Source organism: Lagopus leucura, unplaced genomic scaffold (assembly GCF_019238085.1).
Source record: "Lagopus leucura isolate 7727_CA_CO unplaced genomic scaffold, USGS_WTPT01 Super-Scaffold_100056, whole genome shotgun sequence".
Taxonomy (NCBI): Eukaryota; Metazoa; Chordata; class Aves; order Galliformes; family Phasianidae; genus Lagopus; species Lagopus leucura.
In genome coordinates, this window is record NW_024962302.1 from 1,397,775 (window position 1) to 1,410,694 (window position 12,920).

Consider the following 12,920-nt stretch of genomic DNA (forward strand, 5'->3'; position numbering starts at 1 on the left):
ATTGGAGTCGGAAACCAGCTTAAATAACCAGAGTAAAACATCATAAGGACAGAGCTTAATCCTAACCAGAATTATTCTAATATGCATCCAAATAAGAATTAGCATTTTTATTTACAAACCCATTGTTAATACTGTGTTAGGAAGACTGCAGTTGTAAATTCAGTGGAGCTAAGTGTGGATTATTGTTTTGCTGGACAAGTTTAGAGCTGTTGGTTCTTCTTACATTGCTGGAAATTTTACTGTTAAGCCAGACAAGTACAGAATAACTTAAAATACCTGCATGGTATTTCAACAACAACAAAACCAAAAAAGCACACCTTTGGAATTGTAAAGAAGAGTACATTGAAAGACTCATTCTCCCCTCTTCTCCCCCCACACACAAGTGTTACAGCAGTGTGTTTTTTGAAGGGGACAGTGCACAGTGTGTTATTTTTGCTATGTGAGACCCAAATGGGAATAACCCAAGCCAGAAGAAATCTATGTAGAGTAAAGGCTCAAGCTCAACCCTTCTTTGATTCACCTTGCTGCAGGCAGTTGTATTTTGAGTAAGAAAGTATCTGTATTTCCATTGCACCTCTTTTTTTAAGGATGTTTTTTCATATGAGTTGTGAGACTTTCTGGTCTAGCCCATTGTTTGTAGGGAGGTATTTGTCTCGTGGCTTAAAAGCTAGAAAAGAATATTCCTCTAAAGAGGAGGGGTGAGGAAGGGGTTTGTGGGAGTAAATTTGAATAATGAACATACTTCACAAAGGAAATTGTTTAGGTATGCCCTAGGGCCATGTTAGAGAAGACAGTGTCTGTGTGTCTCTTGAGTCTTGGTGATCTAAAGAGGGAGATGAAAGCATCAGGAAGTGAAATCGGTCTCAGTTGCCTTAAGTTCACCTCTATTCCCAAAACATCATAGCTCACATTTTGCAAGCCAAAATTTAGTTTTAGTTCTGCCCGTGTGATTTGATGGAAGGAGAAAACTTAGAGATGCAAAGGGAAAGAGCAAGAGCTGTGATAACCTGCAGTGAGAAACGTGGAGTACTGAGAAACTGCCTGTACCACACAGCAGTGTGTCTTCCACTGAAAATTGTAAGCATCTGGACAGGTAGGATGCCCTGTCAGTATCCTTAAAACACCTCAGAGCAGGTTGTAAGGGCACACTCGTGGGATTGTGGATGGTTACTTTCTTCCTCAGGATTTCATGTTGTTCTGAATCCAGCTGAGATAACGGTTCACGTTTGTATAAACACCAGGTGTGTCTTTGCGGCCGCAGCCAATTCCCCAGCTGATGATTCCTATTAGATGCATGCGGTCATCCTTCATGCAGACCAAAGGCCCTCCAGAGTCACCCTGCAGAAAAGTACCAGGTTAGTAAGAACCTCCTTTTGGTGTGTGTATGTTTTGTGTTGTTTCCCTATTCAGTGGCTATAATGGTACACTAGATGCCATCTCTCATGTCTCCTTAAATACTCTGTAGCATACTGACAAATCAGCACACCGTGCTTCCAGTGCTCTCAGTAACAGCACTTTCACATAAGTACCTTCTGTGTTTCAGACAGAATTCTTTAGTGCTCCTCTTGTATCAGAGGAGAGACCTCAAACAGTCTAAAACTAAGGTGTCTACCCTTGTATAGCACACATGTATGAAACATGAGGCATTTTTGTTAAGAATGAGACAAGAAACATTTGTTCAAACTCCAGGCTGCTTTATGATATCGTGAGTAACGTGTGATTATTGAACAGATAGTGAAACTGAAAAGGTGCTGATTTTTATTTAGGTATGCTTGCTCACAGAATAGAAAATAATAGGAAACTGCTGAGGTGGGGTTTCCTGTTCAGTTTTGTGGTATTTCCTGTATTTAGAATTTTCAGTCTGTATTCTGGTTTGCTTGACTGAATGTAGCTTGCATTCCTAATTATGAGGAAAAGATGGAGAGGGAATTACAAAAGAAGACCCAACGGATAAGTTCTGTTAAAGAATTTCCATGTAGTCAGATGCAGGATTTCTTTAAATGCTTTTTATGAAAATTTCTGTTTAGTTAATTATCAAGAATAGACCTAGGGGGGAAAAAAAAAAAGGATAAAACTGGGTTTACCTTACAAGCATCATCAAGGTGCCTGGTATCTCCTGCACATAACATATTGTCTGTAACTGTCCTGTTGTGTAGATGCTTTGTGGTGCACCGACTGGCTGGAAATAGTCTGACGTGGCCTTCCTTCAGGTGCTCTGAATAAAAGGGAGAAACTGGAAGGGATGTGAATATATATGAATACAGAAAAAACATTTTATATAACTTTGCAGTTTGGTTTCTGCAGTTTGGGAGAGAGTACAGTAACTAGTAGCAGGAGAGGAGGGTGGCAAAGCTAATATTTCCTTGCCAGGAGTCTTTTTTAAATTATGGAGGTTCTGCTTTGCCACTGAGAACAATTTAAATACAGTTGAAAGACAATTTTGCTGCTTCAGCAAGCTTAGAAGTTAGAGATTTTTACAGGGTGCAAATTGCTAGATGTCTTAGGGGGTTATCTTTGCATGAGTGGCATCAATGTAAATGAAGTGCATCTAATAATCACTACATGTATGAAAAGGGATCCTGTATTAGATTTGGGTTAGTTAAAAACAGATGTCTTGTACCAAATACTGAATAACTAGATAGGAATGCACACTCATGTTATCTTGGAATGGAATTGATTTATTTCTGCCTTGTGTGTTGGTTTTATCCTTCTGCATAGTTGCAACTGCACGAAGCTGAAAATTGGCAGGGCTGTTTTTCAGTCTGGTTTTAAATTACAATTGCACTGTCCTTTTGCTCTGAAAGAGCTAACTGTTCTCTCTATGGAAAAAGCTAAGGACTAGCTTTAGCTCTTGTAAAACATCTTGTGATACGCTTGTCTGTTCAAGTTGTATGCTAAGTCTGTTCCAAAAGCCTTAATAGCTCAAATCATGATTTGTCCTTGTTACGATGGATGCTTCACAGGTTAGTCTAGATGTACTTCCAGACAGGTTTTATTCCAGGCTTTTTCTTGGCTCTGGTTTTTAAAGTAGCTCTGTTTCAAAACCATTCCTGGTGAGGGGGTTGATACTGCATGCCTGTCAGAGTTCACGAGGTATTGAGGGCATAAGCAGAATACTGTGATTGAACTTTTGGTTAGCCCTGAAGCAGCCAGGCAGTTGGACTTCATGACTTTTGTAGGTACTGCCCGATTGAATTGTTCTGATTAATTTGGCTGACCTTTTAACATATATCCAGGACTTTTACACCCTTAGATTATTTTTTTTTTGCTAATTGCTGTACAGTCAGTGTATGTTTTTGATTAATGCAACTACCCACAACTGCATGGTATATTAAATCTTGACAGAAATGGATTTCTGTGAGAATGACAATCTCTAAGTTAATAATTAGATACAATAAATAGTACAGCAGAAATGTGGGAGCTTTCACTGACAAACTTTGTCTTATTCATCATGCCATTTTCTATGTTTCTACTGTTTGAGAGTTTCAAGGAAAACTCTGCTAACCCAGGCAGCTGACAGATCTCAGATGAATGAAATAAACCCAAACTTGTTCTTATGTATGTTCCACATACAGGTGTATTTTGGGGTGCAAATATAATTCCATGAAATAATTCAGGAGTCACAGATTAAACAGTGCTAAAGGCTTGAATTCTTTGGGGCAGAGGACCTAGATTTGGCCACTTCTTTGGCATCTTCTACTTACATTCTACTTCTACTTACATTCTACTTCTAATTACACATCATTTGGCATCTTCTACTTACATTCTTCATTTCTACCATAACCAGAGATCTCACATTCAGTCCAGTCAGGCAGCTGCAGGTCTGGTGTTGGGAGGCAGGCTGCTCGAACAGTATCTGTTTCAATAGCACAGTCTTCTGTGTCTGAGTTCAACTGCAGCAAAGCTGAGCAGCGGGGTGGGAAAAAGAACAAGAATCACCACTTGACTAACATCAAGCTTTAGCAAATCACAACCCATCAAAAAGAAATCCTTACCAATATCATTGTTGTAACTCTCTGAGTCGTATCTCTCATGTACAATGTAGTTCTTCACCTGAAACTTTTGTTCCTTCTCCTCTGGAGTTGCTCGAGAAGTCCTGCCCAGCACAATCTTCAGCTGATTAGTACTAAAGCTTTAAAAATGAAAGCATATTTACTTTCTTCCATTGTTAACTGGAGTAGAACCTTACCTTGAAGATGTGCTGTTGGAGCTTCCCTTATTTTAGTGTTATTACTACTTCATCAATCAGGCAGTTTGATCTCAGATGTTCTATTTGCTTTAGTTCTTGCACTAATTGCTTAGAGCCACCATGGCAAAGCTCCTCTTGCTATGAGATGGCTCTGCATTCAGTGCTGACAGCTTTGTTCTTTAGCTGTTTGATATTCTGCTGTGGTACCTCAGTGCTAACTAGTTTGTCCAGCAAATGCCTGTCTGTAGTACTGATCACATATAACTGTGCTTCATTACTGTAGAACGGCTTAGTGGAGTAAATGTCTTTTTCAAGTCTTTCACTCTTCCAGTAAGGCTAATACAGGATGCTTCAATTTTCCAGACTTTTTTTTGTTTTTAATATCATGATTTCCCAAAAAGTACCAAATCCTCAACTCACCCTTCCTCAAAACAGTGAGCAGCTGACAAAACCCAGCAGGAACTGATCAGAATTCCTCCGCAGAGGAAATGTTCTCCGGGTGCTCGGCGATACTTCACAAAGATGGCAGCTTGCCACGGGTGAGCTTCAATGTCTGCATAGGAGCCAACTTTAATCCGGTACTGGCGTGCTCTGTGCTGCCGTAGACCACAGCTGGCTGTAGATGACAAGCATAGAAATAGGTTTTTTGTTCAGGGACTCCTGCAGCGAGCCAGGGTCAAGAGTCTGTTGGTTGTCAGTGCATACTGAGGCAGCCTGACATGAACTGTTCAGTATCTGACTCATTCCTGTTTCCTAGGAAACTTGTACTGATTTGAAAAAACACAGTAAAGAAACCCTGTCTTTCCTATTTCCTCGTTCTGTGATCATCTCATCTGGCAGAGGAGGCATTTCTGTGACAGCTGAGGCATAGAATCCCTTTATATCCTAAGGAGCTTTTCCTCATCTCTTGTTTTACTATAAGAGGCTTGCAACATGCAGTACAATAATGCTGTGGAGAAAGAGAAGAATCAGGAGTGTTAGGATCCTTACAGCAAGTAGGCACATCGCAGTACTCCCATGTGAGCTGTTTTCCTTTCAGTACGTGGCACCAGGGCTTGCTGTCATTGTCAGGATTCCTGCAGTACAGGAAGGAGAAGAAAAACTTGTATCACCAGATCTGCAGAGTTTAGGGAGAAGGAGACACTTAAGGACAGCAGATGGGGTTCTGAGTGTATTCTTTTTGATCTGTTTAAAGACACGGGGCACAAGGCCGTGTTAAATTTTCACTTATGGACTGTGGTGTTAGAGAAGTAGAGGCAGACCAAGTGGAATGCAAATGACCATAGGCAGTGAGTTTGATTCCCAGCCGTAGCATCCCTACTCTGCTTTGATAACTCATGTAAACAACTGGACCCTGCCTCAACTTTACCACAAGGAAACTTGTTTCTCAGTTCATTGCATTACTGAATACATACCTGCAGAAATTGTGACTGCCAAGGCCCAGCTGGTAAGCATCTCTTCTCCAAGCATTATATAACTTGCTGACAACGATTTGAGAATTCCACCTCAAACAGGTGGCTCCAGAACTGGTAACACTGTGACTACCTCGGTAATCTGTGCCTCTTCCAGTTTTGCAATTGATGTTTCCAGCTTAAATAAGAAAGCTGCATGTTAAATGGTGCACGTGAACCATCAGCTGTTCCAACTGTGATTTCTGTCAAGGCTTCTATATATTAGCTATACTTATCTCATGCTCTGTAATAAATATTAAAACCTTAAACATGATTTAACGTGAGAATATCTTAACCATTAATTATCACAAGGCTATGGAGAACTCTTAGAGCTGCCATGACTCGCTATTTATCTAAAGCCCATTCTCTGCACTCCCGCATGTACCTTTTGAACAGGAGGGCACACTGCAGTGTTCCCAGGTGTACTTTCCCCCTTTGTAGACATAGCACCAAGGTCTGGAATCCTCATCTGGGTTTCTGAAAGAGTTATGACATTATGCATCGTTATAAAGCTATAATTACTAATCTCATCTGTGCCATCTAGTTCAGTAACTTGATTGTGCTTAGCAGTGAAGGGATGAAGTGAACCTGCAGAAGTCATCTGTATTCTTATTTTAATTATAAAAGCATGGAGGTGAGGATGAGATGGCCAGTAGCAAGAGTAGATAGCTTGTTTGTGCAGTTTAGATCATGTGCATGAAGTACTACACTGTAGAGTTCTGAGGAGTGTCTAGATCTGCAGGCAAACGTGATAAGAAACTGGCTTGCAAAAGGGGTTTTTAACACTAAGAAGGCAGCAATGGGCACAAGGGAAAGGCTATGAAGTGAGAGAGGCATGCATTTTCTAGTCTATCAAACATCCTCTCTTAGATGATTCAGAAACAGAAATCTATCAGTTGCTGCTGTTGGACTGCACCATGTTTGCACCTATTCACAGTGTTCTATGGTTGGTACTAGGCTGTTGCAAATAGCCTTTTTTGCCCTAAGCTCTCAGAATAATCAGATTCTTACAGCTTTAATGTGTTCTGAGTCCCTCACCTGCAATAGTTGTGATTGCCCAATCCCAGCTCAGCAGCATCCTTTCTTCGGCCGCTGTATTTACGGTCCATCAAGCCATTGATATTCCAATTCAGGCATTCAGCCCCACTCTCTGTTACACTCCACGTACCCCTGTATGTTACTCCAGCATTTTTGTAGCACTTAACTTCAGTATCTGAGCGAGAGGGAACAAAAAACAGCATCACAAATTCTGTTTCCTCTGACTTGTCTCTAAGTCAGTGAAGCATCGTTCCAAGCAAGTTCTACATATACACAAATGTCTTTGTCTTCAAAAATTAGTATTTTATCAAGAGGCCAGAGAATCATAGAGTAGCTTGAGTTGGAAGGGACCTTAAAGATCATCTAGTTCCAGCCCCACTGATGTGGGCAGGGTTGTCAGCCACTGAATCAAGCACTTGATCAGGCTGCACAGGCCTCATACAGCTTGGCCTTAAATATCTCCATTGATGGAGCATCCACACTTTCTCTAGGCAACCTATTCCAGCACCTCACCACTCTCTGAGTGAAAAATATCCCCCTAATATCTAATCTAAACCTCCTCTCTGTTAGTGTAAAACCATTCTTCCTTGCCCTATCGCTATTAGTATAAAAAGTCTGTCTCCCTCCTGTTAGTACTGGAAGCTGCTATGAAGTAATGAAAGGCTGTAATGAGGTGTCCATGGAGCCTCCTCTTCTCCAGGCTGAACAAGCTCAATGCTCTTATCTTGTATTTTTAGGGAGGTGCTCCAGCCCTCTAATCATCTTTGTGTTCCCTCCTCTGGACTCACTCCAACAGTTCTACACCATTATAGTGCTGGGGGCCCCACATCTGGATGCAGTATTCCACCTGAGGCCTCATGAGACACAGAGAAACCCATGTGTCCTTTTCTAAAGTTGTTTGAAGCATTAGCTGTACCACAAAAAGAGGCAACTTAGTGGAGAGACCCCTGTGCAGCAGCAGTTTCTGAGTGCATAATCCTTCTGCACTGCATAGCTAAAGCCAGCAGCGTCGTTCACAGTAACTGGAGCAGCGTGCTTACCTATTTCACACTGCTTCCCAGAGAAACCATGGTGACAGAGGCAGATAAAGAGCTGTGGTGAGTAATATGCCTGTGAACACTGGCCGCCGTTGTAGCATTTATTTCTAGTGCAGGCTGTGGAATAAGCAAAAGCCAGGACATTATTTAAACTCACAGAAGTAAGCAGCTGGCAACATGCCCACCCGTCCTCCTCCTGTCAGTCTCCTTTAGCCTGTTCTACTTTCCCCTAACGTGTGTATGCAGTGTTAGACTCTTCCTTTGCTCCATTCTCTCCATTAACAGTATCATAAGCTTTTCTCAGCCTCTTGCCCATTCCTCCTTAGTTCTGTCTGAATCAGCATACAATGATGCTTTCATTTCAAGCCAAATTTTGTGTGATAACTCCTTCCCTGACAATGGAGTTTTTCTTTAGGATGATTAGATGGATATTTGTCATCTCCCACCCTTTCCATTCTTTTTCTTCTTCATACTCACCTCTGATGGGCACAGTGTGGCAGTAACTCCGACCACTGTCACACCTACAATATTCTACTCTGCTCCCTGAGAGTCTCAGCCAGCTCCCCCTGTGCTGGTATATTTGTCCAGATGAATAGTCTGTGCAAATAGCTGTAATTGGAGAAAGGGAAGCTTCCTTTAGAGATTCATGGAAAAGACCTTGCTGAGCAAAATAACTCTCTCTTGCCAGGCTAAAAAGTATCCACAAAGGGATAAATCAGTCTAACAGGCCACTCTTTCTTATTCCCAGACCCAAGCTATCACATCTCTGTCGCTGTTATGCTGCTGAATGTTCTGTTCTGCTAATGACCATCCTCATTATGACTCTGAAGAACAGAGAGAGAGAACATTGCTCTTTCAGGTGTGGATGGTAATACTCCACTATTTTGTCTTCCGAATCTGCTATTCTCAGGGTTGCCCCTCAGCCATGGAAAACAACTTTCAGGCTCCATTCGTTCAGTGTCATTTCCTTTCCTCTTCCCTGTTTTTAAAGCCTCTGGGTCATGCAGCTGTAGTTTGCCTGGCTTACCTCTAGATCTGGCTCCCCGTTTGTAACGCATGTGCAAGCCCTGCGAACAGAGAAGGTGAATTCTGTGAGTAACTGCTCTCTTAAGCAAACTGAGAGAACAAGTGCCTTCAAGAAGCCACACCTCTTCTCGAGGTCTTGAAAATCAGGAAACATTGAGAACTGTATTAAGTATTTCAACATGGGTACTGAAAAACAGCAAATAATTTAATTAGCACAGATTATCAGGTTACTGCTCGTCACTTGAGTGATGTGAACTCGGTGGTGTGTTGTACTTGCATCATTTGCAAAGTATTTATGTGCTGGTGGAGCACTCCAACTGCTAACTAAAGCTTGTCAGCTTTCTGCTATTTGCAGGAGATCCATGAAAATAATTTGCAAATGTGTAAATGTGAACAAGCAGTTTTTGCTCGGCAGCATTTGCTTGCAGTTCCCCTGTGAGTACTTTGATTAACTTTCATTTTTCAGAGCATGTGTTAATAAGATTAGTCATAACAAGAGCTCAGCATGGACTGGATGCGTATGCAATGAAGCGTGATCCCTCAGTGAGAGACTTTCACTTGCTACCCATCATATTTAAATACTGAAAGTGGACTGGGAGGAAGGAGCAGAAAGGTACAGATGCATATCCTGCAGCCAATTATTTTTCTTCCTCATTTCTAGCAGTAGAACTGGATCCTTCCTTTGTCTGATACATACAGCTGGAGCCAGTGGTAAGAAGAGCTGCTGAAAACTAGGTTAAGTGTCTGGATGGCAAGAACATGACCTGATGTGTCACCCTCTTACCTGGCACTGGGCAGTCTTGATTGCTCCCACCAGCAGAAGGAGATTTAGGAGCTTGCCTTTCATTCTGAGTGTTTTCCACATCACCTCCAGAGCTCAAGTTGTCTGTGGAGGTAAAAGAAAAAATAAACTGTTGAAAAGGATGTTTTACAGCATGAATGACTTTCAAAGCTTCAAGTTTAAATAATGAGAATGCTTTTTACGTTAAAATCCACTTTCTATTCTGCAGCTCTCTGCAGTTCAGTCTAGTTGTGAATACGGATCTTTGCCTCCACTCATCTCATTTGCTTTGAAAATCTGCTTCTTCCCTCATTAGAAATTAACTTTTCCCTGGAAAAATTCCTGCAAAGACCTGGTTACAAATAATTACAGGTAGGAGGTTTGGATACTGTGATCCTGCTGTATTTCATGTTATTGTTGCAAAATACATACAGGTATTGGCTTTGAATGGGAAGTTTCTTGGCAGAAGCATGAATTTGGGATTCTGTAGCTTCTGACTGCAGGGGACGGATATGTCACAGTCTTGAACTCGGTTCTCTTCACCCAGTTTGTTTCCTAACAAAGGAGGCAGATGGTTTCTTTCACTGAGGCTAAGAAATACTGTCTGAGTGCTGCCTGGTTTTGAGTGCTCACTGGACAGAGAACACATTGTGAGCATCAGGGGACATCTTCACAGCAGCATCAGTCCTGGGTACGTGGAAATGTTATTGGTGAAACTAAGCAATACATATTCTTTCCTTTGCTGGCCAAAATGGCATTTCTTATCTCATGTCATAAAAATGCAGATGGTCTAATATGTGTAAATGGCCTGCAGTCTTTTGCTCTGCTGCATCCTTTTTTTCCTTTTTGTTTTCTTCCTGTTCCAGCTGGTTTATATTATGGTGCTACACCCTTTCTTTTCTTCTTCCCTTCTCCTATGCCCTTCCAACCATGGATGATTGGTGTCCTGCTATACATGGATAACACATTTTAGCAGATGCTTTTCAGTCTTGAGAAAGGTACAGTATATGCCAGTAGATTGGAATGTTCTGAGTGATAAGCCTATCAAACTGAAACCACATAGCTGTTTGAAAAATACTGTGTTTACAAAACTCCAAGTGGAAACCTGCCAGCAATGTGCTTTCTGGTAAAGTTCTCTTAAGCAGACACAGACCTTGCATTGACCTAAAGAATGCTGCAGATGTACTGGTTTTGCTGAAGCATCATTATCAGTAATGCTTTAAATTACACACTTCTATTATAGTTTGTTAACAAGCTGAGTAATACTCACTCTCTTAATACAATCTTACAGATATGGCATAACACCTCAATTTTTTTTTCTTTTTAAATACAGCTTAAAAGGTCAAACAAAAAGTCATTGGTAGTGATTGAAAGTAGCTCCCTCTTCTGTTTACCCCTCAGTAACCTAGAGAACCAGGAGAACTCCCTGCTGTTGCAGCCTGAGGCTGTTTGCCTTTTTACTGGAACAGCTTGCTGAGGCTTGAAGCAACTGGAAGCTAGAAGTCTTATCCAGCATTGTATGTCTCCAGAAACTGAAAGGCGATAGCTCAGTTGGTTAACTGCCATGGTATTTTAGTAGAATTTATTGAAAGCATTTGATGATAATGCCAATCATGTCGAAAACAGAAAATGCAATTTCTGAAATGGGTACAGAGTAGCACATACCTTTTTTTGCTTTTCCTCTCTTGTTTTCTGCTGCTGATTGGCTTCCCAGACCGCTCTGTTTTTATGTTTTCCACATCTCTGTTACAATCTCTGAAAAGCTCCGTCCTACTTAAAACTGCACTGCAAGGGGTGGAGCCTGAGGAGGGCAGGAGGGTGTGCTTCCCACTCCTCCAAGAGAAGAAACAGCAGCCAAGATCTTGGGATGGTCTGGGACAGAGCGGCACGCGTCCAAACTGTGAGGTTTCTGCATGGGACAGGAGGAGAGCTGACCTGTGGATTTTACATACTGGATTTTGCAGCCAGTTTGCTTTGTTCATTCAATCGGAGAGCAGATGCAGCCTTCAAAACAAACTTTTCTGCATTACACACCTTAAACTTCGGCGAGACTGAGAATGGTACAAAGAGCCACAAAGAGCTGTCTTGTCTCACTGTGCTTCTAGGAATGTGAGGGAGGAATGGAGTAGGAGCACCTCAAGTGAATGCATGGGGCTGTCGTTTCCAACATGACCAGAGGCTGCAGGCTTAGCAGTAATGCTGAGAAACTCCTGCTTTGAGTTGGAGCAGCGTGCTGTACTGGAATGACATCCCTCAGAATCTTGGGCACAGAGACCTTGTGTCACAACATGCCTCATTGTGCTGGAAGAAGAAAGAACTCCAGAGTTAACTGATAACCATGAAGAAATGTTAGGACCTGTAGGTAGAAATAAGGAAGACATGTTAAGGACCAGAGCTAAATGTTCACTGATAATGTCCCAGAAAATGAAACTTCTCAGCCAGAGTCAAAAAACCAACAGTCACAAAGTACTACATTATGAAAGTGCAGCAGCCAAAGCCAAATGAGGAATTTTAGAAGCGAGTTTAGAACTGGGTTATGAAAACTATTGATGATACAGTCATTACGGTAATAGGTGTGTGCAGACTTTTAGGAATTGGTTCTCTAGAAATTGGTTTCTGATAAAATTTAGTGCGAGCACAGACAGAAATAGCATATGAGGGGCTCCCATTTTCAGGAAGTAAGTGCACAGAATCCAGTTAGCAAGCATGTTAAGGGTCATTTTGCACATTGGCAAAGAGGAAGCTATTTCTCTTGAATGTTTAGGTCTTCTCTATATGGAAATCTTTGTCAAGATTGTCATACGTATCTGAGTAACACTGCAGGTGTTAACGTAAATGCTACAAATCTGCTTTAGGAACACTTGGAATTGACTGTTTCCAGAGGAGTCTGTATTGAGAAAGGATGGTTGGGCACTGCTGAACAAATGGGTTCACTTCTATTTCTTTTAAAGACGATATTTTTTTTTTTGCTACTGGAGTTGCTTCTGCAGCACTGTGTCCGGGGCTGGAGCCCCCAGTACAAGAAAGGCAGGGAGCTGTTGGAGAGGATCCAGAGGAGCCGCAGAGATGAGCAGGGGCTGCAGCACCTCCACCACGAAGACAGGCTGAGGGAGCTGGGCTTGTTCAGCATGGAGAAAAGAAGGGTGCGGGGTGACCTCAGTGTAGTGCCTGAAGGGAGCCTGCAGGCAGGAGGGGAGTCAGCTCTGTGCAAGGGGAGATGGCAGCAGGACGAGGGGAAACGGTTTGAATGGAGGGAGGGCAGCTGGAGGTTGGATGTTAGAGGGAAGTTCTGTGCTGTGAGAGCGGGGAGGGGCTGAACAGCTGCCCAGAGAGGCTGTGATGCCCCATCCATCCCTGCAGGTGTTGGAGGCCAGGTTGGATGGGACCCTGGGCAGCCT

The 12,920-nt window shown here is 42.2% G+C and overlaps 1 protein-coding gene across 1 annotated transcript; it reads right to left on the reverse strand.

Annotated features, from left to right (window-relative positions):
- Positions 1–92: 92 nt before the first annotated feature.
- PLAT (plasminogen activator, tissue type) lies at positions 93–11,320 on the reverse strand. The gene is made up of 14 exons (XM_042886298.1): positions 11,188–11,320; positions 9,526–9,627; positions 8,743–8,782; positions 8,193–8,324; positions 7,719–7,832; positions 6,679–6,853; positions 6,026–6,117; positions 5,605–5,779; positions 5,180–5,265; positions 4,610–4,805; positions 3,996–4,132; positions 3,764–3,904; positions 2,085–2,233; positions 93–1,338 (listed from the first exon to the last, which is right to left on the reverse strand). The coding sequence occupies exons 2-14, from the start codon at positions 9,604–9,606 to the stop codon at positions 1,180–1,182; spliced, it is 1,677 nt and encodes a 558-aa protein (XP_042742232.1). The 5' UTR covers positions 9,607–9,627; positions 11,188–11,320; the 3' UTR covers positions 93–1,179.
- Positions 11,321–12,920: the final 1,600 nt, after the last annotated feature.

What these genes read in the sequence shown, in the direction of transcription:
- PLAT (XM_042886298.1), bottom strand. Translation starts at nt 9,606, where the DNA reads ATGTGGAAAACACTCAGAATGAAAGGCAAGCTCCTAAATCTCCTTCTG. An exon ending in GGCAGTCACAATTTCTGCAG is followed by an intron (nt 5,266 to 5,604) that starts GTATGTATTCAG and finishes CCTGTACTGCAG; the next exon opens with GAATCCTGACAATGACAGCA. An exon ending in TTATGGTAGAAATGAAGAAT is followed by an intron (nt 2,234 to 3,763) that starts GTAAGTAGAAGA and finishes CATCCCTTCCAG; the next exon opens with TTTCTCCCTTTTATTCAGAG.